General features: G+C 39.1%; 1 protein-coding gene and 1 long non-coding RNA gene across 2 annotated transcripts in view; one reads left to right on the top strand and one right to left on the bottom strand.

The window, feature by feature from the left end:
• The first annotated feature begins 2,877 nt into the window (after positions 1-2,877).
• Positions 2,878-6,982, top strand: LOC123331115. The gene is made up of 3 exons (XR_006547578.2): positions 2,878-3,091; positions 3,466-3,513; positions 6,851-6,982. It is a non-coding gene; the product is annotated as an uncharacterized LOC123331115 (long non-coding RNA).
• Positions 6,983-15,032: 8,050 nt separating this feature from the next.
• Positions 15,033-20,534, bottom strand: part of TTC21B (tetratricopeptide repeat domain 21B) — a 95,982-nt gene continuing 90,480 nt past the window's right edge. The window contains exons 28-29 of the mRNA XM_006065130.4: positions 16,955-17,022; positions 15,033-15,570 (exon numbers count right to left, since the gene is read on the bottom strand). Coding sequence (XP_006065192.3) covers positions 15,493-15,570; positions 16,955-17,022 — 146 coding nt within the window. The 3' untranslated portion in view covers positions 15,033-15,492. The remainder of the gene's footprint in view (positions 15,571-16,954; positions 17,023-20,534) is intronic.

Below are 20,534 nucleotides of genomic sequence, written 5' to 3'. Positions count from 1 at the left end.
TCCAGTTTGTTGTGATCCATACAACGGCATAGTCAATGAAGCATAAGTAGATGTTTTGGAACTCCCTTGCTTTTTCTATAAACCAACAGATGTTGGCAATTTGATCTTTGATTCCTCTGTCTTTTCTAAATCCAGCTTATACATCAGGAATTTCTTGGTTCACGTACTTCTGAAGCCTTGCTTGAAGGATTTTGAACATAACTTTCCTAGCATGTGAGTAAGTGCAAATATATGGTAGTTTAAACATTCTTTGGCATTGCCCTTTTTGGGGATTGGAATGAGAGCTGACCTTTTCTAGTTCTGTGGCTACTGCTGAGTTTTGTAAATGTGCTGATCTATTGAATACAACACTTTAACAGCATCATCTTTTAGGATTTGAAATAGCTCAGCTGGAATTCCATCACCTCCACTAGCTTTGTTTGTAGTAATGTATCCTAAGGACCACTTGACTTCACACTCCAGGATGTCTGGCTCTAGGTGGCTGATCACATCATCATGGTTATCTTAATGACCTTAGTTTGGTCATTAAGGCGTTTTTGTACAGTTCTTCTGTGTATTCTTGCAACTTCTTCTTAACCTCTTTTTCTGCTGTTAGGTCTTTTCCATTTCTGTCCTTTATTGAGCCCATCTTTGCATGAAATATTCCCCTTGTATCTCTAATTTTCTTGAAGAGATCTTTAGTCTTTCCCATTCTATTGTTTTCCTCTATTTCTTCATTCACGTAAGAAGGCTTTATCTTTCCTTGCTATTCTTTGGAATTCTGCATTCAGATGGGTGTATCTTTGCTTTTCTCCTTGGCCTTTGCTTCTCTTCTTTTCTCAGCTATTTGTAAGGCCTCCTGAAGCAACCATTTTGCTTTTTGCATTTCTTTTTCTTGGGGATGGTTTTGATAACTGCCTCCTGTCCAGTGTTATGATCTTCCATCCATAGTTCTTCAGGCACTCTATCAGATCGAATCCCTTGAATCTATTTGTCACTTCCATTGTATAATCATAAGGGATTTGATTTAGGTCATACCTGAATGGTCTAGTGGTTTTCCTACTTTCTTCAATTTAAGTCTGAATTTTGCAATAAGCAGTTCATGGTCTGAGCCATAGTCAGCTCTTGGTCTTGTTTTTGCTAACTCTATAGAGCTTCCCCATCTTTGGCAGCAAAGAATATAATCAATGTGATTTCAGTATTGACCATCTGGTGATGTCCATGTGTAGAATTATCTCTTGTGCTGTTGGAAGAGGGTATTTGCTATGATCAGTGTGTTCTCTTGGCAAAACTCTGTTATCCTTTGCCCTGATTCATTTTGTACTCTAAGGCCAAATTTGCTTGTTACTCCAGATATCTCTTGACTTCCTACGTTTGCATTCCCAGTACCCTATGATGAAAAGGACATCTTTTTTTGGTATTAGTTCTAGAAGGTCCTGTAGGTCTTCATAGAACTGTTCAACTTCATCTTCTTCAGCATTAGTGGTTGGTGTACTGACTTGGATTACTGTGATGCTGAATGGTTTGCTTGGAAACAAACTGAGATCATTCTCTCGTTTTTGAGAGTGCACCAAGTACTGCATTTGGGACTGTTTTGTTGAATATGAGGGCTACTCCAATTTTTCTAAGTGATTCTTGCCCACAGTAGTAGCTATAATGGTCATCTGAATTAAATTTGCTCATTCTGGCCCATGTTAGTGCATTGATTCCTAAGATGTTAATGTTCACTCTTCCCAACTCCTGTTGCACCAATTCCACTTTACCTTGATTCGTGGACCTGACATTCCAGTTTCCCATGCCATATCGTTCTTTACAGCATTGGTCTTTACTTTCAGTACTAGACACAACTGGCTGTTGTTTCCACTTTGGCTCAGCCTCTTGATTCCTTGTGGTGCTATTTCTCCGCTCTTCTCCAGTAGCATATTGGACCCCTACCAACCTAAAGGGCTCATCTTTCAGTGTCATATCTTTTTGCCTTTTCACACTGTTCATGGGGTTCTCAAGGCAAGAATGCTGAAGTGGTTTGCCATTCCCTTCTCCAGTGGACCATGAGGAAGGGGAGTGAGGGAAAGGAGGCAAGGGGAGGTAGTTATAGCTATGCAGGTGGGACCTTAAGCAACCTTGCAATATTCTTGCCCAAGTGTGTGCTCACAAGATATGGTTCTACTCATGGGAGCAGAGACATCACTTGGAAACCTTAGCTTTTATCCAAATGTGCATCTCCTGTCCCTGAGGGCTGAGTTAGCTGTACTTGTTTTCTGCTTCTCCTCAAGTTTTCACTCCATCAGCTAACATCTTGTTTGGGTCCTCCCTGAGAAAAGGATTCCTATCCATTTCCTTACATTTTTCTGTGTCTCTAACTTCTTCTCACCTCACAATGCCCCAGGACATATACAAGCTCAAGAGAAAGAAGGTGGTGGGGCAGGGGTGAGGGAGTCCTGAACTTAATGGGGTAGTGTAACAAGCAATCCTTCAGGCCTAAATGGAGCCAGCCTGGTTGATTCCCCTTCCAGCATCTCCCTGTCTTTTCCATGAGCTGGGATAGTAGTTAATGACTTCCTTTTACTTGATAATAGTATAATGTGTAAATGTAAGAGCCACCTTGCACAGAGGAAGGAGTATAAAGGTCAGAAGTCTTGATATACATCAACATATTTGTAATTGCGTACTAACCGATTTGGAGAAGTAGGGGTCTTTATGGTGGATTTCTCCCTGACTTGGAAATGTACTGGCCTGGGCAGTTATCATGTTACTGAGACTCTCAGCAGTACAGGCTCCACTAATTTTCTGGTTAAACTGAAATAGTACAGCCCGATACAGTATAAGTCTAGTAGAAAGAAAACAGGTGGAAGAATTATGATTTTGAACAAGCAATTCATCACATTGAAAATTATTTTATTAGAGTTATTTTCTCCATTTTTTAAAACTAAAATCTGTGCTATTTTGCATAGTTGGTCATCTATGCTAGTGCTTGGGTGCCTTTTTTTTTTTTTTTTTTTTTGAATATTGGCTTAAGTCCTGTGGAGGGAGAGGTGCAAAAGGATCAGATGACGTGCTTGTTGAGGAGCCCACGGGGTTGTCTGCTCAGCAGTGTTCTGATCCATTGGGCATGGTGAGTGACCTGTTGCACTGGGTGGCCTCCCTCCTCACCAGAGTGGGATGGGGGCTGGGTTAAGAGACTTATACTTGAGCCTCTGCATGTGGCTAAATCTGTAACATGGACAGGAGCAGTGAAACGTCTGTGAGAGCTGACTGTCTGTGTAGTGAGGGTTCAATTTGCCCGGTGCAGAATCGGTCTTCAGTGAGTATTGAAGTATGTGGATACAGACACGGCCAAAGCAGCAGAGGTTGACAGTCCTGCCCGGATTTCAGTCCTGGTTCCAGGTGCTTCCTGCTTCTTAGCTTCAGTGCTGACCTTAGTAAGCCTCATGATCCTTGGAAGTTTACCCTTAACTCAGGACATCTTATGTTGGTTTCTATTTCTAGCAAACTGTGATCACTGTTAATAATGAGGAGCTTGGAAGTAACTTTGAGGTAAACGTGAAAAAAGTCTATAGAATTTATTCTCTTTATATATGTGTGTGTATTTACAAGTGTGTGTGCATGTCTGCATGGTGTCATGTGTGCATGTGCATGTATAGGTATATCTGCATATGATTTAGATAAATTCATTAGTGTCCCTGAACTCTGTGCCTTATGTCTAGAATAAAGGGGTAAGACTAAGTGATTTGAATTGTTCACAGGTTATGTTTTCTAAGAATGATGTCAATAATTTGTTAATAAATCATCAGAAGATATTCTGTTGCCAGAGAAGAGAGCCCAAGAATAGGCACTTTGATAGATCTTCTGGAAGTTTTTCTTTGGTGGTCACATGTTTTTTTTTTTTTTTTTTTAATTTTATTTTATTTTAAAATTTTACATAATTGTATTAGTTTTGCCAAATATCAAAATGAATCCGCCACAGATATACATGTGTTCCCCACCCTGAACCCTCCTCCCTCCTCCCTCCCCATACCATCCCTCTGGGTCGTCCCAGTGCACTAGCCCCAAGCATCCAGTATCGTGCATCGAACCAGGACCGGCAACTCGTTTCAAACATGATATTTTACATGTTTCAATGCCATTCTCCCAAATCTTCCCACCCTCTCCCTCTCCCACAGAGTTGTTTTAACTTTGCCCATGAAAGGCAATCTCCAGTCTGAGGAATACGGTGACTGAAGGTGCTGGAAACACCTGTTTGGTTAGAATAGCAAAATTTAACTGTAACATAGCAGCAAGACTTTTTACCCTATAAAACTGGCCCTGGAGGCAAACTATGAGGAGTGCCATATTAGTATGGACAGAATATTGGCGGGAATGCTGCACCAAGTTGGAATGCCCGCAGGATGGACAACCAGGCGGTTGCTGCTAAGTCACTTCAGTCGTGTCTGACTCTGTGGGACCCCATAGACGGCAGCCCACCAGGCTCCCCCGTCCCTGGGATTCTCCAGGCAAGAACATGAGTGGGTTGCCAGTAGGCATCCCCAATTTGCCTGCCTTCTTCTTGACTGGACCTTATTATCCATCGCACATCAAACAGACTTCTGGGTGCGGCCCAAGTGTTCATTAATGATTGAATGCTGTGTTTGATAAGCTAAGCTCATAAAACCTGCTATCAGTGTTTAACCCCTTATCAATGCCAGGTACTTTACATATGTTTTCTTATTTCATTCTGTCAACAATTGTCTTTTCATTCCCCTTTTAAGTGTTAGGAAATTGGGACTTAAGCAATGAAAGAAACTTTCCCCAAATCACACTGATAAGTGGCAAAAGATGCAAAGTCAGGTTGTCTGACCTCAAAGCCTCAAATGCTCTACTGCCTTCCTTTTCTCAGCCATAACTGGAGGCAAGTGAGAATGGGATATTTGCTTTATACCTGATTTAACTCTCAGTTATAAAGACTTCACAAAACAATATGGATCTGAATCATAATGTTCTTCTGAATAGCATCAGTAGCCTAGAAAATAAGGTTATGCATGTCCTCAGTTGCTAAGTCATGTCCAACTCTTTGCAAACCCTTGGACTGTAGCCCACCTGGCTCCTCTGGCCATGAAATTTCCCAGGCAAGAATACTGCAGTGGGTTGCCATTTCCTTCTTCACGGGATCGTCCCAATCCAGGGATCGAACCCTCATTTCCTGCGTTGGCAGGAGGATTCTTCACCACTGAGTCACCTGGGAAGTCCACAAAATATTAGGGAATCATAAATGGTTCAAAAATTGTATGTCAGTGTTGTTACAATGTGGAAATGCATAGATTTCTAGCTGTTATTTTCGCTGTGTATTTTCAGAGTGTCTGAAAAGTCAGCATATCTTATATAGCACTCGTCTCAACGTGGCTCAGCTGTTCACGTGGGCTTTCCTGGCATGTGTCATTGTTCTCCCTTCTCCTATATGCCCTAAGGTAGGACACTTCTGCCACTGAAGTTTACTTCTAAAAAGCTAATAGCTTAGGGAATAGCAGAGGGGTTAGTTATTTTTTTCAAGTTACTGTGGAGAAAAGGGAATAGAGGAGGTTCTTCCCAGATGTCTGATTTCTAGTCAACATGCTGCTTGAGTCCCTGGTTGAACACACTTCAGCCATCCTGTGCCTAAAGGAGGAAAACACTCCCGCCTCACGTCGCTATGGTAACTGATGCTCAGCAGGCAGTTGCAGTTTCATTTAACATAACTGGCTTTTAGAACTTGAGGGGTAAGTATGCTTTCATGTAAGAGAAAGGGGACGACGAGCGATTTAATTAATGTGCTTCAATTTAACATAGGGATACAGGTCACTTTCACTGTTTGACTGTAGCATGTATAGCTCTGTTTTATATGTGTCAGATCTAAAACATCAAAAGGTGGAATATTTCTCTCATCATGTGTGAAGTGCACAAAGTGGGCCGAAAAGGAGACAGGGGTTGCGTTGGAGCCTTTGCAAAAGGTTTTTCACTTTATAAAAACCATCTCGGCTTGAGAGTGTATAGGAGAATTGCTTCCTCTTCTCATATCCACAAAGGAGGCCTGAGAGATGGGTTGCTAGGCAACCCCACATGGAAGACTGGGGCGCTTTGAAATTAACATAGCTGACCTCCCCATCATCTCTGCAGCTCTGCTATTCGAAACTATTTTGTGAGGCCGTAGGACTCAAGAAAATAGATATAAAATGTAAATACAAAAATAAAGAATAGGGGAAATAAATCTGACTTTTTGAAGAAATGACCACAATTCACTCAATGAAAAAATGAAAAAAGGCAGCAGTTTGAAAAAGCAGGTTGAGGGGAAAATGGTGTTAGTTGCTATAAACCAGAAACTAGTATTTTGTTTAACAGTCTCAGAAGAAAATTTTCCTGTTTTTAGAGATGTCTATAGCTGTCATGTAAACCATCACAGCAAAGGGTCTGAAAATACCTAAGGGCAAACAAAAATAAATCTATTTATAGTCATATATATATACTGCATATTTTATTGAGAAACAAAAACACTTCACCTCTCAGTCCTCAGCACATGATGTTTTGCTTAAGCTCCAGTCTCATACTCTTTTTCCTGCCAAGGCATCATTAATATGACACTGGTTGGTGTGGGAAGGTACAGTATTTATTTTGCAAGTAGATGAATATTTGGAAGGAATCTGCAAAGCTGGTCTAGGGAGCAGAACACACCCTCCTGTCATCAATAAATTATTCAGTTTGATTTTTAAAATACTTCATACCACTGGGAAATGCTTATGGTAACATTTTAAAATATGTTGTCAAATTTATAAACATTAAAACCAATCAAAATTGATGGTACTAGGAAAAGTGGGGGGAAAATCCTGAATTCTTTTCAGTATATTTGTTTTTTTGTGAGTCTTAGGGTGAAGCAATCCTGAAATTATTTCCTCGATTGAAGAAATGAACAAATATGATGAAGTTGTTGGGACTCAGGGTCTCACTGTGGAAGAAAGGACATGCAAATGAAAATTTGGGGAACACAGAAAGAACCCTATGGTGATAAATTGGATTTGGAAGAGTTGGTATAATTTTGTGACTGCTAAAATGTTGCAGTATGTGTGTTTTACACCTGTATATGCATGTGTATATATATATATATGCACATATATACATGCATGTGTGCAGACATATGCACATATATGTATGCACATGTATACATGCATATATTTTCTATTTGCTGAAAGGCTTTAGAAGCACTTCATCCAAAGTGGCAGTGAACACACTTTGCACTAAGATCTTGATTTCTAATACATTGCCCCACTCAAGGGAACCAGGGCTGCTTAGAGAAATGGCTGATTGCAGGCTGGGACAGGGTAATTAGAAGTTGAAGCTGGGATATTTTGTTGTTAGAAAGTAGGAAAGTTCTTTAAAAAAAAAAAAAAAGACAAATGACGTGGCTTCTGCTGGCTAAATCTGAAACCATTTGAGCACCAAAATAATTAAAGGCATTAATGAATTATGAACCATTGAAAAAATGGGAACTCATGAACACATATAGTAAATACTGGATGAATTAAATAAGTAAAAAATAATAAGGAACGGGCTCTTGCTTATAGTAAATTCTAAGGGCTGACTGGAATATTTAGAGAAAGTAGTGATATTAGAATGTCTTCATTTGTAATCATCATGGTGAATATCAGATCAAGCAGGAATCATTCTAATCTAGGGGAAATTTTTGAAGGAGCAGAATATTTGTATGATCTGAAAATGTCTCCTCAAAAATTGGTTATTAGTTGCAAGGGAAAAAAACAACTATATAGTAGAAAAATGTGACTTGTGGAATCAAAATTAATGTCCCCAGTGAGGGCAGATGGACATGTATGTTTCCAGATGTGACACCTTGAGGACATCACTTCACTTATACAATATTATGGCCAGAAATGCTCAATTTAGATCCAATCTCAGGGAAATATCAGACACACACAAAACACAGGAACACTCGCATTTAAAAGGGGGGTGGTCAGAGAACTGTATTTTCAAAAATGGCTGTTTTATAAAAGGCAGAAGGTGGCTGTGGAAATGCTCTAGATTAAACAAAACTAAAGACATGACATGTAATATCCAATCCCAGAATGTAACTTGAGGGAAAAGATGCTGTAAGGGATTATTACTGAATCAGCTGGCAGTAAAGAGTGGCAGATTAAAAGTTTTGTATTTATCTTGAACTAACTGATGTTCATAACTGTACTGTGATTATATTGGAGAATATCCCTATTCTCAGGAAATATGCAGTGATGTACCTAGGAGTATAGGGGCATGTATGATGTAGGCAACTTACTCTCAAAGTGTTCAGAAAAAAAAATTTATGCATAGACATGTATATGTGCGTGTGCAAACATATGTATAAAATTTGTATACACACAGAGATGACACAAATGATGAAGCAAATAAGGTAAAATATTAACAATATTTTAGTACCTGGATAAATGGCATGTGGGTGCTCTTTGTACTTTTCTTATTCATGGAACTTCTTTAAGTTTGAAATGATTTCCAAATGAAAAGTCTAAAAAAAATCAAATTTTCTTTCTTTGGAAAAAATCTGATTTTTATTGGAACTAAAATAATGAATATTTACATTTTAAGAAATCTATGGCAACAGCAGTAACAATGCAAAAAGATATTACACGTCTTAAGCCACAGTAGAGTCACTTGTTTAGCACAGAGAAGTGACATCAGGACCTAGACACATCTCATTGGTCCCATTTCTTCCCCTAGCATCTATGTGGTCAGTGGTCCATCACTTTAACTTTGCTCTTGGGTACTCTCAATATTCTGGACTTTTCCCAATCCCTGTATCCCCCTCCAACTATCCTTTACAGCGTGTGACTTAAGTTAATGTGAAAAATTTGCCAACAGTTTTTCAAGGAAGTATATGTCAGGGAGTTTTCATTCATTGACTAGAGTAACTTCAAGTATTTAAACTGCTTAAAAAGAACATTTATGTAACTGCTTAGCATTTTAGCACATTTTTTTCCTCCAGTGTTATGCTTAATGTATTTTTCAAAAAAGTTTAATCTCTATCTGTGAAACAGGACCTATTACCCATTATAAGTGAGGATACTACTGCATACTTCACAGCCCTGTTCTTAGTGTTTCAAGTGTCTCTTTTTTTTGGAGGGGGGTGGGAAGCTTCTTACATCATTTACCAATTAAAAATAAAACTAGCCTGGCTTTGGAGCAAACAAATAGTAATTACTTTCTCAAAATATACTTGTTTCTTTAAAAACAGAGTTTCTTTTACATTGCCAAAAGAATTTTGTTTGAAGATAAAAATAACATACACACTATTTGAAAACAGCCTGGTTTAAAGATTGCCATAGATTCTAAGGTTATACCACTCGGAAGGAAGACATTTAGAACCTGCTCATTACTCAGCTTTCCTCATTTATGGGATCAAATTGCTTTTATGGGCAGCATGCCAGATTCATTTATGTGCACTGCAAGGCAGATTGTAGAGTCAAGCATTTCTCTGGAAAACATCTGGTTCTTAAGAGTATTAAAAGGTGGGTAACACTTTTTTTGTTCATAACTATGATTTACGATGTTACTGTAACCCCCATTTAATCTGGCAGGCAAACTCCCAGCAACCACAAACAGGAAACTGGAAGTAAGTGAAAAATACTTCAGAGCCCAAGGGAAACAGAGGCCCCCAAATTCCATGCATAGGAAGGAATGGTTCTGCCTCTAGGTCAAAGTCCATTTTAATTATTATAAAACTGATGGAGCCAATTAGCATAAGGGCTCCTGGACCACCTTTATATATAATAACTCTTTCTACAGTGATCTTGTTCCTTTACTCTGTTTACAAAAATCACACATCCCTCTAAATTCCAATTCTTCTAAACCACCCCCTGGACCCCTTTTCCTCCTCAGGCTTCCTCCTCTTCTTCTTTTTTTTTTTTCCTAGGTTCCTCTTCTATTTTCAGTATCTACTTTCTCTCATAAATATTCCAAGATACTCGAGTATAGTAGCTCCTGTCTTAAAAAACAGAAAATAAAAATCGTTCAAAAACTTCTGTAGCCATCACTCTATTGCTCCCTTACCCTCAGCCCTACAGCCGAATAATTTGCTCTCCTGTCTCTAGTTCCTCCCCTTCCACTTGTACTTTGTTCAAATTAGGAAGGGGTCCTCTTCCTGCAAGGGGTGCAGTTTGAGGTGTGTGACCCAGAATGTTAGCTTCTGCTCTGCTCCCTGGTCAGTTGGGTCACCCTGCCCAGGTCTCACACCACACAACTGTTGTGGCCGTGTGATTTCGCTTATTTCCTCTGGCTTCATACTAATTACGTTTGGTAGGATCATCATTAAAACTGTTACCAGAATCACAGGAAGTGCAGAAAGTGGGTTTTGCAGTCTTTTTTTTTTTTTTTTTTTTTTTTACTATTTAGTTTTGGCTGTGCTGGGTCTTCGTTGCTGCCTGTTTTCTCTAGTTGTGGCAAGTGGGGACTACTCTCTAGTTGCGGTGTGCAGGCTTCTCCTTGCAGTGGGTTCTCTTGTTGCAGAGCACAGGTTCTAGGCACACAGACTTCAGTAATTGCTGCACGTGGTCTCAGTTGCAGTTCCTGGGCTCTAGAGCACAGACTCAATAGTTGTAGGGCACAGGCTTTGTTGCTCCAAGGCATGTGGAATCTTCCTGGATCAGGAATCGAACCTGTGTCTCCTGCATTGGCAGGCAGATTCTTTACCACTGAGCCACCAGGGAAGCACTCGCGTTTATTTTCCCCTGTGGTTGCAGGAGTGCGCTCTTCACTCATTTCCATGGGGTACTCACATCTCCCTTAGTAACTCCTGGGCTCTCCTGTTATCACTGCTGCTATCAGCACTCTCCTATTTCCATTTTCTGGCAGAGTATTTCTCTAACTGCTACTTCTTGAATCTTCTTTGACAACTGAAATAAACCAGATTAGGTTTTGTTCAAGCCATTAGTAGTAAAGTGTGGGTGTTAAGAGTTGAAACAATGTCAGTGTCAGCTTTTGTTTAGTTTTTTTCTATTCATCTTTGAGAAAGCAATCCTTTTTTTAAAAGGAAAACACATCCTTTTTTGGGGGGGGAATGGGGTGGGGGGTGGGGGCGGGGTATGTGTTCATTGCAGTTAACTTCAAAAATGGCACATTTCTCATCACTATTTCATCAGGCAGATATAACTACCGTTAAAAACTGCATTAGTTTCAGTAGTTGTGTGTTGTCTATGTGTATATATATCTATGTGTACATCTATTTGGCTTCCCTGGTAGCTCAGCTGGTAAAGAATCTGCCTGCAAGGCAGGAGACCCTGGTTTGATTCCTGGGTCGGGAAGATCCCTTGGAGAAGGGAACGGCCACCCACTCTGGTATTCTGCAGAATACTGGAGAATTCCAGTCCATGGAGTTGCAAAGACTTGGACATGACGGAGTGACTTTCACTTCACTATACATCTACTTATTATTATTAAGCAAATTAATTTTATATCAAGTTATGTTTCCTGAATTTTCACTTATTATTTGTAAGACACCCAGCAGTTAAAAATCTTTGAAAAAAGTTTTAAAACATGAATAGTAAAAAAAAAAAATCTTTGAAAACAGCTTTTGATGACCACATTATCAGGTAAACTAATATATTCAACCACTTCAATTATGTTGAATGTTTTGACAATAATCGTAAAACCTAAACTTTTTGCTTTTATCAGTTTTTAAACCAAAAAACCTTGAGAAAATTTCTGTCTCTTATGATGTATTTCTCTAAGTGAGATTTCCTGGTCAAAGGATGAAACCTTAATTCATAGCACCAAATTGCCCTTCAGAAAGGGTACATGGGACTGCTACCAAGAGAGGATGAATGTGCTGTTCCTCTTGCACTGTTGCCAATCTCTCACTAAAAACAAACAAAAAAATAATAGCATTTTCTACTTTATCAGCACTAGCACAGGTTACGTGATCCTGTTAAAAGGCTCTTCCCTTATCACCAGACCCAAACTAGGAGGTTTCCTCTCAGTTTTAACTGGTCTTTTGGTTTCCAAAGTGATTCTATTATCTACCCTAGTGCAAAGTTTAACCTAGCTTCCTCAGCTGTCCATGCATAAAACCCTTCTTTCCAGAATTGCTCTAGGTTCTTGACTTCTGGAAAAGAAAGCTATTTCCTTTTGGGATCCAGTTCTTCATACTAGGTGACTTGAGGTCAAAGGACATTGAACTTAACAACCGCTTCCTTATTCGGAGGGTGGTGGCATTCAAACCCCAGATTCACAAAAAATTCTTTCATTCATGTTGTATCCCTCCTCCTCCATCTTACGTGTGGACCCTAAACTCTCATTGAACATGCTATGGCAACTGATTCCTTCAAGTAGCAATTCAGTTCGAGTTCCAGCTTTCCTGGATGTGTGATCTCGGGCATGTGCACAAGAAAAACATCAGAGGTTAGCAAGTGCTAAATAGTGGGTTTAAATACGGTGACAGAGTACAGACTGACAGGATAGCTACCTTATAGAGTGTCAGTGGACACGGACAGGGCCTCTGAGCAGGTGATTAATAAACTGATAACTGAGTGAGAGAAAGAATAAGCCTAGAGAGGGAGGCTTGGAGACAGTGAGCTGGGGATTAGGGAGAGGAGAGCAGGGAGAAAATTCCAGTAGAGGAGGGAAGGGTAAGTCTGTTCAAAAATTAGATGAAGAGAGATTTATGCATGTAGAGTGCAACACAATTTCCAGTTGGGGTTGAAAGAGTGAGAGAGAAAGAGGCAAGAAGGGAAGGGAGAACACGCCTGAGAATCCTGACCCCCATGTGCCTGTGCTTCCGAGGGGCCGGACTGGCCCTGTCAGTCTCTCCGCTGTCCTTGCTGTCTCTCTTCTCCTGTGAAGGTTCTTCTCAGTTGCAACTACTACTTGACCCCATTCAGTTTATAATAATAGAGCTTCTATTTATTAAGAGCCTAAGTGAGTAAGATTCATTATAGGTTTTATGTAAGTTCTCTCATTTAATTCTTAACAACAACCCGAGGAAGGTTATTATCCTGATATGCTTTTTTATGGATGAGAAAACCGAGGCTCAGAGAGCCTATGTAACTGGAGAAAGGTGAACCTTCTAGTAAGTAGCAGAGTCAAACTTTAAACCTAGGACAGTCGGGCTTCAGGTCTACATTCCTCGCCACTGCACTACACTGCTCCTCACTCAGGCTTCTCTTTAGTAGTGTCCACATCTGTAAGAACGCTCATTCCACTCAGGTCTTGTTCCTCATTACCTCGCCATCTCTGTGATAGAACACTCAGTTTCATCTGCTAGCCAGATGCAGATAAGAGAATGTTTCTTACAGACACAGTCTCTCTTAGTTATGGAAAGCATCTCAATTTAGGAAGGCTGGTACAAAATCCAGGTTCTGACAATTTTTCTGTGAGCTTGGGCAAATTTTAGATTGAGCTTCATCTCATTATCTGAAAAATATTATTTCTCTAGAGAGTTTATTGAGAAATAAAAGACATACTTTAAAGAAAGTTCCTAGGATAGTACCTAACAAATGGCAGAATAAGTGGCTGCTTAAGAAACAAAAACAAACTCATTTCATAGATAGGAAAACAGATTTGGAAACGTCTTGCTGGGAGAACAGATGTTCTACTTTCTCCTTCCAATTTCCATGTTTCTAGCATTCTACAATGCAGGCTCATTGGAACTGCTATGGGTATTCTGTTGTATTATGTCCTTAACAATGTCCATTCAGTTTGAAAGTTTTCCCCCCTAAATTACAGAGAAAGATAATGTATCACAGGGCCAGATTTGTAAAAGAGAGATAATGATATCTGTATCATAGGACTGTGAGGACAAAATGTAATAAGACACGGAAGTGTTTTAACAGACATGAAATATTTCATAAATGCTCTAATTATGAAACAATTCCATGAAACACCATAACTAAAAATGATTAGAAATCTTATAACACATAATTGGAATTAAAAGGACTCTGGAAAATTGGAGAAGTGATTTGAAATAAGAATGTAACTCAAAAGAAATAAACATGAAGTACTTTAGGAAAAGGAAGTGACTTTTAAAAACGGTTTATTGAAAATGCAGTTAAAATGGAAGACTGTGTTTATTGTATTTTTAAAACCAACTGAAAAAAGATGTAGGTACACTAAAAATGATGCTAAGAATTGAGTTTATGAAGATCAGGTTTATGGTGTGCCGCTGTGCTCAGCGGAGAAGGCCATGGCACCCCACTCCAGTACTCTTGCCTGGAAAATCCCGTGGACGGAGGAGCCTGGTGGGCTGCAGTCCATGGGGTCGAGACTGAGCGACTTCACTTTCACTTTTCACTTTCATGCATTGGAGAAGGAAATGGCAACCCACTTCAGTGTTCTTGCCTGGAGAATCCCAGGGACGGGGGAGCCCGGTGGGCTGCCGTCTATGGGGTCGCACAGAGTCGGACACGACTGAAGCGACTTAGCAGCAGCAGCAGCTGTGCTCAGATGCTCAGTTGTGTGACCCTACTGGACTGTAGCCCACCAGGCTCCTCTGTCCATGGGCTTCTCTAGGCTAGAATACTGGAGTGGGTTGCCATTCCCTTGTCCAGGGTGTCTTCCCGACCCAGAGATCGAACCCACATCTCTTGAGTCTCCTGCACTGGCAGGCAGGTTCTTTACCACTAGTGCCATCTGGGAAGGCTAAGTTCAATTCAGTGTAAAGAGTAAGTAACTCGCTCAGGTTGGGGGCAGGAATGCTAGGGATAGCGGGGTATGTGGTTGCTTTTTACATGGTGTGCTTTGTGAGTCCCTGCTGACCGAAAATATTCTCTATCAGGTGTCACAGTGTCTAAAGTTACACCAAAAGACCTTGTCTTTGGGCTAAGGTTAAATATTGTTATAAAGGTCTACCTATTTAATTTCAGGTACTGGTTATTTCTTAAAAGAACCTCATTGGCATTAAAAGCAGGAAGAATCAATTCAACAAAGAAGGGAAACTCACAAACACTCTTTATACTTTTCCAAAAGATTCTTCTAAGAAAGTCAGTTTCTGTAATACTATGTGTTAACATGGGTAGTTTACCCTGAACTTGCAAAACTCACCATGTGTTCTGAGTTCATAAATTTCATAAAACGTTTATTAAAAATGTTTTCTTTTTTATAAATATTTACATGGAAACTTACTCAAACCTTTGAAATAACAGAGAATTTCACAAAAATGTTTAACAGAGAACAATAGTATTTTAAACATATTTCCTGAAAGAAACAATATCCCTTAGAAAAGATACAGGGTACTTACCTATCTAGATTTTAACAAAATAGTCTTGATAGAAATGGGTTATAATCTTTATCACAGAAACACCAAATCTGCACCTAATCAAGAGAGTCAATTAAATAAACCAGCTCTCATTCCCTTTCTCCATCAGAAGACTTCCATTTAACAGTGTTTCTCTTTATATGCAACAGCAGCCTCTGCTGGAGAAAGTATGCTTTCTAATACAAAGTATTAGCTTAAACCTATTTTGTACTGGAAGAACTCAGATTCTTTCCATTTCTTGCTTTGAAAAGTTAAAATAATTTTCAAGGTCTTAAAGATGTGCGAGCTTTATCAAGTATATCCTTTCTGATTTTGGGGTAAGTTGGATGTGCTTCAAGAACCTGCCAACACAAACAAAATAAAACAAAAACTCAACTTATAATTCATTATCAAGAACTGGGGAGCCATAAAACTTACTAGCAATGGCATTACAGTTGAGATTACATTATAATAATATTGCAAACACAACAACACTTTTTAAAGGTGATATCTGAGATGTGACATGATGATTTATTTCTATTAACAGTAATTAGGTGAAAATGGTAAAAATGTACCACTACATGTGGAAAATAAAACAAATATAATTATTTCCTTAATAGATCAGTTATATAAAACAATTATGATCAATGATTTAAGATAATTTTTAAATTTAGCTATTTATGCATGATATTTAACAAATCCTTAGAGATATTTTTACCCAGGAGTACATATTAGATTTACCTGGAATGATTTTGAAACATACAAATTTCCAGGTCTACTGAGTTGAAGAGTAGGTGGTAGTCATAAAGAAAGAAAAATCAAAACTCCACAAACTACTCTAATATACAACCTTAACCTTAATGTGAACTGTTGCCTTTCACAGAGACTCAGTAATCAACAGCAATCACTGGGGCCCAGTACTCACTATAATGATGCTGGCAGTTATCACTACATAATTCTCTGCTAAGGTGCTCTTCTTGGCGCTCCTAACGGTATTTAGTACAATGCCTTGTATGAATATCAATGGGACAATGTATATATAAAGAAATTGCAAATTCTAAAACGGCTCAAAAATTTGTCATTTAGCAAGGGATCATTTAGTCAGAAATCAGTCGCTCAATCATGTCTGCTGCTTTGCAACCCCATAGACTATAGCCTGCTAGGTTCCTCTGTCCATAGAGTTGTCCAAGCAATAAAATTGGAGTGGGTAATCATTCCCTTCTCCAGCGGTCTTCCCAACTCAGGGATCGAACTCTGTTCTCCTGCATTGCAGGCATAGTCTTTACTGTCTGAGCCATCAGGGAAGCGAGAAACCAATTACAGAAGTGTAACTGAATGGCTTCTAAATGACAAAAATACCTCTTTAATTTATAAATCTGAATCCTCTAATAACCAGACTTGGACACAAACATAAGAACTTCTATTCAGAACAATGACCTGGAGAATCTATAAAAATCTTCAGATATTTTCTGACTTAAGGATTAAGTTTGTTTAACATGCTTCTTGTCTAGCCTCCTCCTTTAAATTGGCAAACCTTATTTGAGGCCTAATTAAAAACATGTTTTTGATTTAAGTAAACTTTATTTTCTAAACTTTGAAAACCGGTAATTTCTTCCAGATGTATCCGACAAGGCACTGAACCAAAACAGTACATCCTCTATCTCTATTCATGTATAACTCGATATTAAACAAAAGTAGGAAATAGCACATCTGAAAAATTTTAAGAAATATAAATTTAAGTGTTACCTGGTGACATATGTCAATTGCATCCACATATCTTTTTGCTTTTAAGTAATTAAATGCCAGTTTGTATCCTGTAAAGACAAAACCCCCAGCAATGATATAGTATTATTTATTTATAGAGCACACTGTTAGTATTACCTTTCTTGGCTTCCTCCTTTGTTTATGCTAATATTAGAGAACTCTTAGTGCAGGGTGATGACTGTACCATGATAGAAACGATAAGATAACAGAAGGTGGAGTGATACAAAGGAGAACAGGTACCAAAGAAAATGGAGCTGGAACAAGGGACCACCGTTGGGCTAGAAGATGGCCGGCCATCCCACAAATATGGTTTTGCAACTTACGGAAAAGTCCTGTTTGTTTCAGATTACAGTAAAAACTGATCATAGAGCAGTAAGTGATAACACAGCTATTCCTTTACACAGTACTGATGTACTTAACACATCAGGCAAACTGGTTCCTGAGGTTTACATTCTGTTATGAAAGAGCGTATGTTATTTAAGTAATTACGGAAGTACGTGGATGATTTCAGAACTGAGATAAATGCTATGAAATAATGGCACAGGCCAAGAGCACTGTAATAAGAGATCTGGGGTAGGTGTCAGGCAATGTGTGAAACCTGAAAGAAGAGGCATAATGTAGGCCAAGGGGGTGGGAAGAAAGAATTCCGTTCGGCAAAGAGAACCGCACATGGAGAGGCCAGTGGTAGAGGGAGACACAGCAGCCAAATGCGCCTGGAGTGCAGGGGGAGCAGAGGGCAGCGCAGCAGCGGGGTGACTCAGAAGGCAGAGCGTTAGTCATTAGATGGCCACGTCAGCCACATGTGATGGTGAAATGGCACACTGCAAGGAGTATTTATTTAAAATCTTTAGTTATTTATTTTTGGCTGTACTGGGTCTTACTGTGCACGTGCTTTCTCTAGTAACTGCAGTGAGTGGGCTTTCTCTAGGTGTGATGAGCAGGGGCTACTCTTCAGTTGTGGTGTGTGGGCTTCTCACTGCGGTGGTTTCTCTTGTTGTGGAGTACAGGTTCTAGGTGCGCGGGCTCAGAAGCTGTGGCGCATGGGCTCAGTTGCCCCACAGCATGTGGAAAGTTCCCAGACCAGGGGTTGAACCTGTGTCCCCTGCATTGGCAGGCAGATTCTTAAACAGCTGGACCACCAGGGAAGTCCAAATACTGACATTTTGGAAGAAAGTTTTAATACATTCTTAAATAATTGTTGTTCTATAATAAGAATGCCAATTTCATCTCCTTAGTTTCTTTAGTAGTAAGCAAACTAAGGAGATGAAAAAGTAGATTCAATAAATAAGATATAACACAATGTAAAATAATATGTAACTAATAATATATTTTGCTTTACCACTTAAAAATATGAAAAGGAAATCTGAATGCTGCTCTTGGACTTTAATCAAAGGGCCCTTGAAGAAAATTTTTAGAATTTCAAAACAATGTTTTAAAAGAATTATTGGCTTAATGCAATCATGGTAGCAAGAAGGAAGGAACAGAAATTATCTAAAATTCACAGTATTCAATTCACACACACAAACACACACACAATTAGAAATGTCCAAGATGAAAACAGTATCAGAGAGGTAAACTTGATATCATTAGAAAGGAATTATAAAACAGAATAATAAATAGTTTGTGACATTTAAAAAGGAAAACAACTTAAAGATGTCATGCCAAATATGGAAACTAGAGCCAAAAAAACCTGGACATAACTTTCGGTTTCCGGCTTCCTGACTAGCTTTGAGCCCTTAAGCAATTCACCATTAGCTGTCAATTTCAAGTTTCTGCATCCAAAAATGGGGAAAATAATCCTGCTATCTCTTAATATAAATTTAAAGATCAAATGAAATACTTGTGAAATGCTTTAAAAAATTTCAGAGTACCACACAAATACTAATGTTTTGTTTTGTTTTCTTAACTAAATTAGAAGCACAAAGTTGTCATATTGAAACAAACTTGATAGATCATTTCCTTCCAAAAAAACTTTAGAGAGGAAATGAAGAGCTACACATGGCAAAGAACATGTGTACCAGTTTCATTACACCTGTCAGGCTTCTAAGAATTCAACTCTTTGTGTAATCAGGAAAAAAAAAAAAAAATGGGGAGAGAGCCTGAGCTCGTGAAAGCAAGAAAACAAAAACAAAAACAGTGTAAACAGCCTAGTGACTGTCACATAACCTGGGAACGACTGTGAGGAGAGAAACACGACTGTGTTCTCCTCACAGTGGATCTCAGCTCCTGGTGTCTTTCACAGTGACAGTGCTCAAGCTTGAATTCTATGCAAAGAACACAACTATGATTTTTAGGATTTCCTGACAAATGAAAAAAAATGCATCATGAACTTGGCCAGAAAGGCTGGGAGTATTGGATGCAATGATAATCTTAAAAAAGAAACTGTAAGAATTAATTGAGAGCCTCAGAGAAATGTCTTTACAGAGAAATGATTTTAAAGAGAGGTCAGAGGAGCTGATAAAACCACCTATAAAGTTCAAAGAGAACACAATGAAAGAACGAGTGACCTGGACTCTATTTGCTGGTCTTTGAAGGAACAGAATATTTAAATAACTAGACTTCTAATTGCATTCCTTCTGGGGAATAAAGCATCGGAATTACATATATTTTAAAGATTTTAAGGAATTTTCATATTACAAGTTGACTTTATTTGTAACATGAACAAAACCTGAGAAGGAAAAATACTATCTACAAATTAGTTTCTGTGCTCTGAACAAGTCTAGTAAAGTAACAGACCCAAGAGAAAGTAGGGGAAGTCCTGAACTGACAGCAGTAAGTTTAAAGATGACCTATCTGACTGTAGATTAAATCTGAGACATTACCGTGACACAGATGCTAAAAAGACAGATGTCATCTTGAGTTGAATTATCAACTACTCAATGCCTCATTAAAAAAAAGCTTCATTATACATACAATTCGTTCTTAAATCACACTTAACAATTTTTTCACTTCTAGTAAAACATAGGAGGGACATAGCCAAATATGGCCTTTTCCAAACTTATTTGGCCATGAAATCTAATCTCTTCACGGTCAACTCTCTTTTTTTTTCCAACTCGCTTTTTTAAAGGACTAACTATCAGTATCTCACCCAGTATTCCAAAGCAAGTTTGGGAAATGCTATTTGAGAGTTTCCAGGAGACAGCAAGGAGGGCGAAAGACTTGAAAGCAAGTCTTAGGAAGAATGAAGAAGTGCCTGAGAAGAGTCTGGAGAGAAACTGAGGAGAGACATGACAGAGTTTGCAATTGAAGGCCATTATGTATAAGCGGGGAAGAGCTCTGCAGGTTGCTCCAGAGAACAGACAGGGCAATGTCAGTGAAGCTGACTTCAGCTTAACACAAAGAGAAGCCTGGGGGTGAGCTCCCTCACAACGTGGCTGTCAGTGGTCACTAAGTATATTCCAGGTGCCGCCCATCTGTTAGGGACCTTGGCGACTAGCCTTCCTCAAACCAAAAGTCTACCATTGGGACAGGATGATGTTTCCAGATGCTCAGGGGAAAAAAAAAAGTTCTGTAGTCAACTTATCGTGGGAAACATGTTCTCTATGGGATATCCAGCACAATG

The sequence above is a fragment of the Bubalus bubalis genome, chromosome 2, assembly GCF_019923935.1.
Source record: "Bubalus bubalis isolate 160015118507 breed Murrah chromosome 2, NDDB_SH_1, whole genome shotgun sequence".
NCBI classification, from domain to species: Eukaryota; Metazoa; Chordata; class Mammalia; order Artiodactyla; family Bovidae; genus Bubalus; species Bubalus bubalis.
Note: the sequence above shows the minus strand (reverse complement) of the source record. Positions and strands in the feature narration are given on the sequence as shown.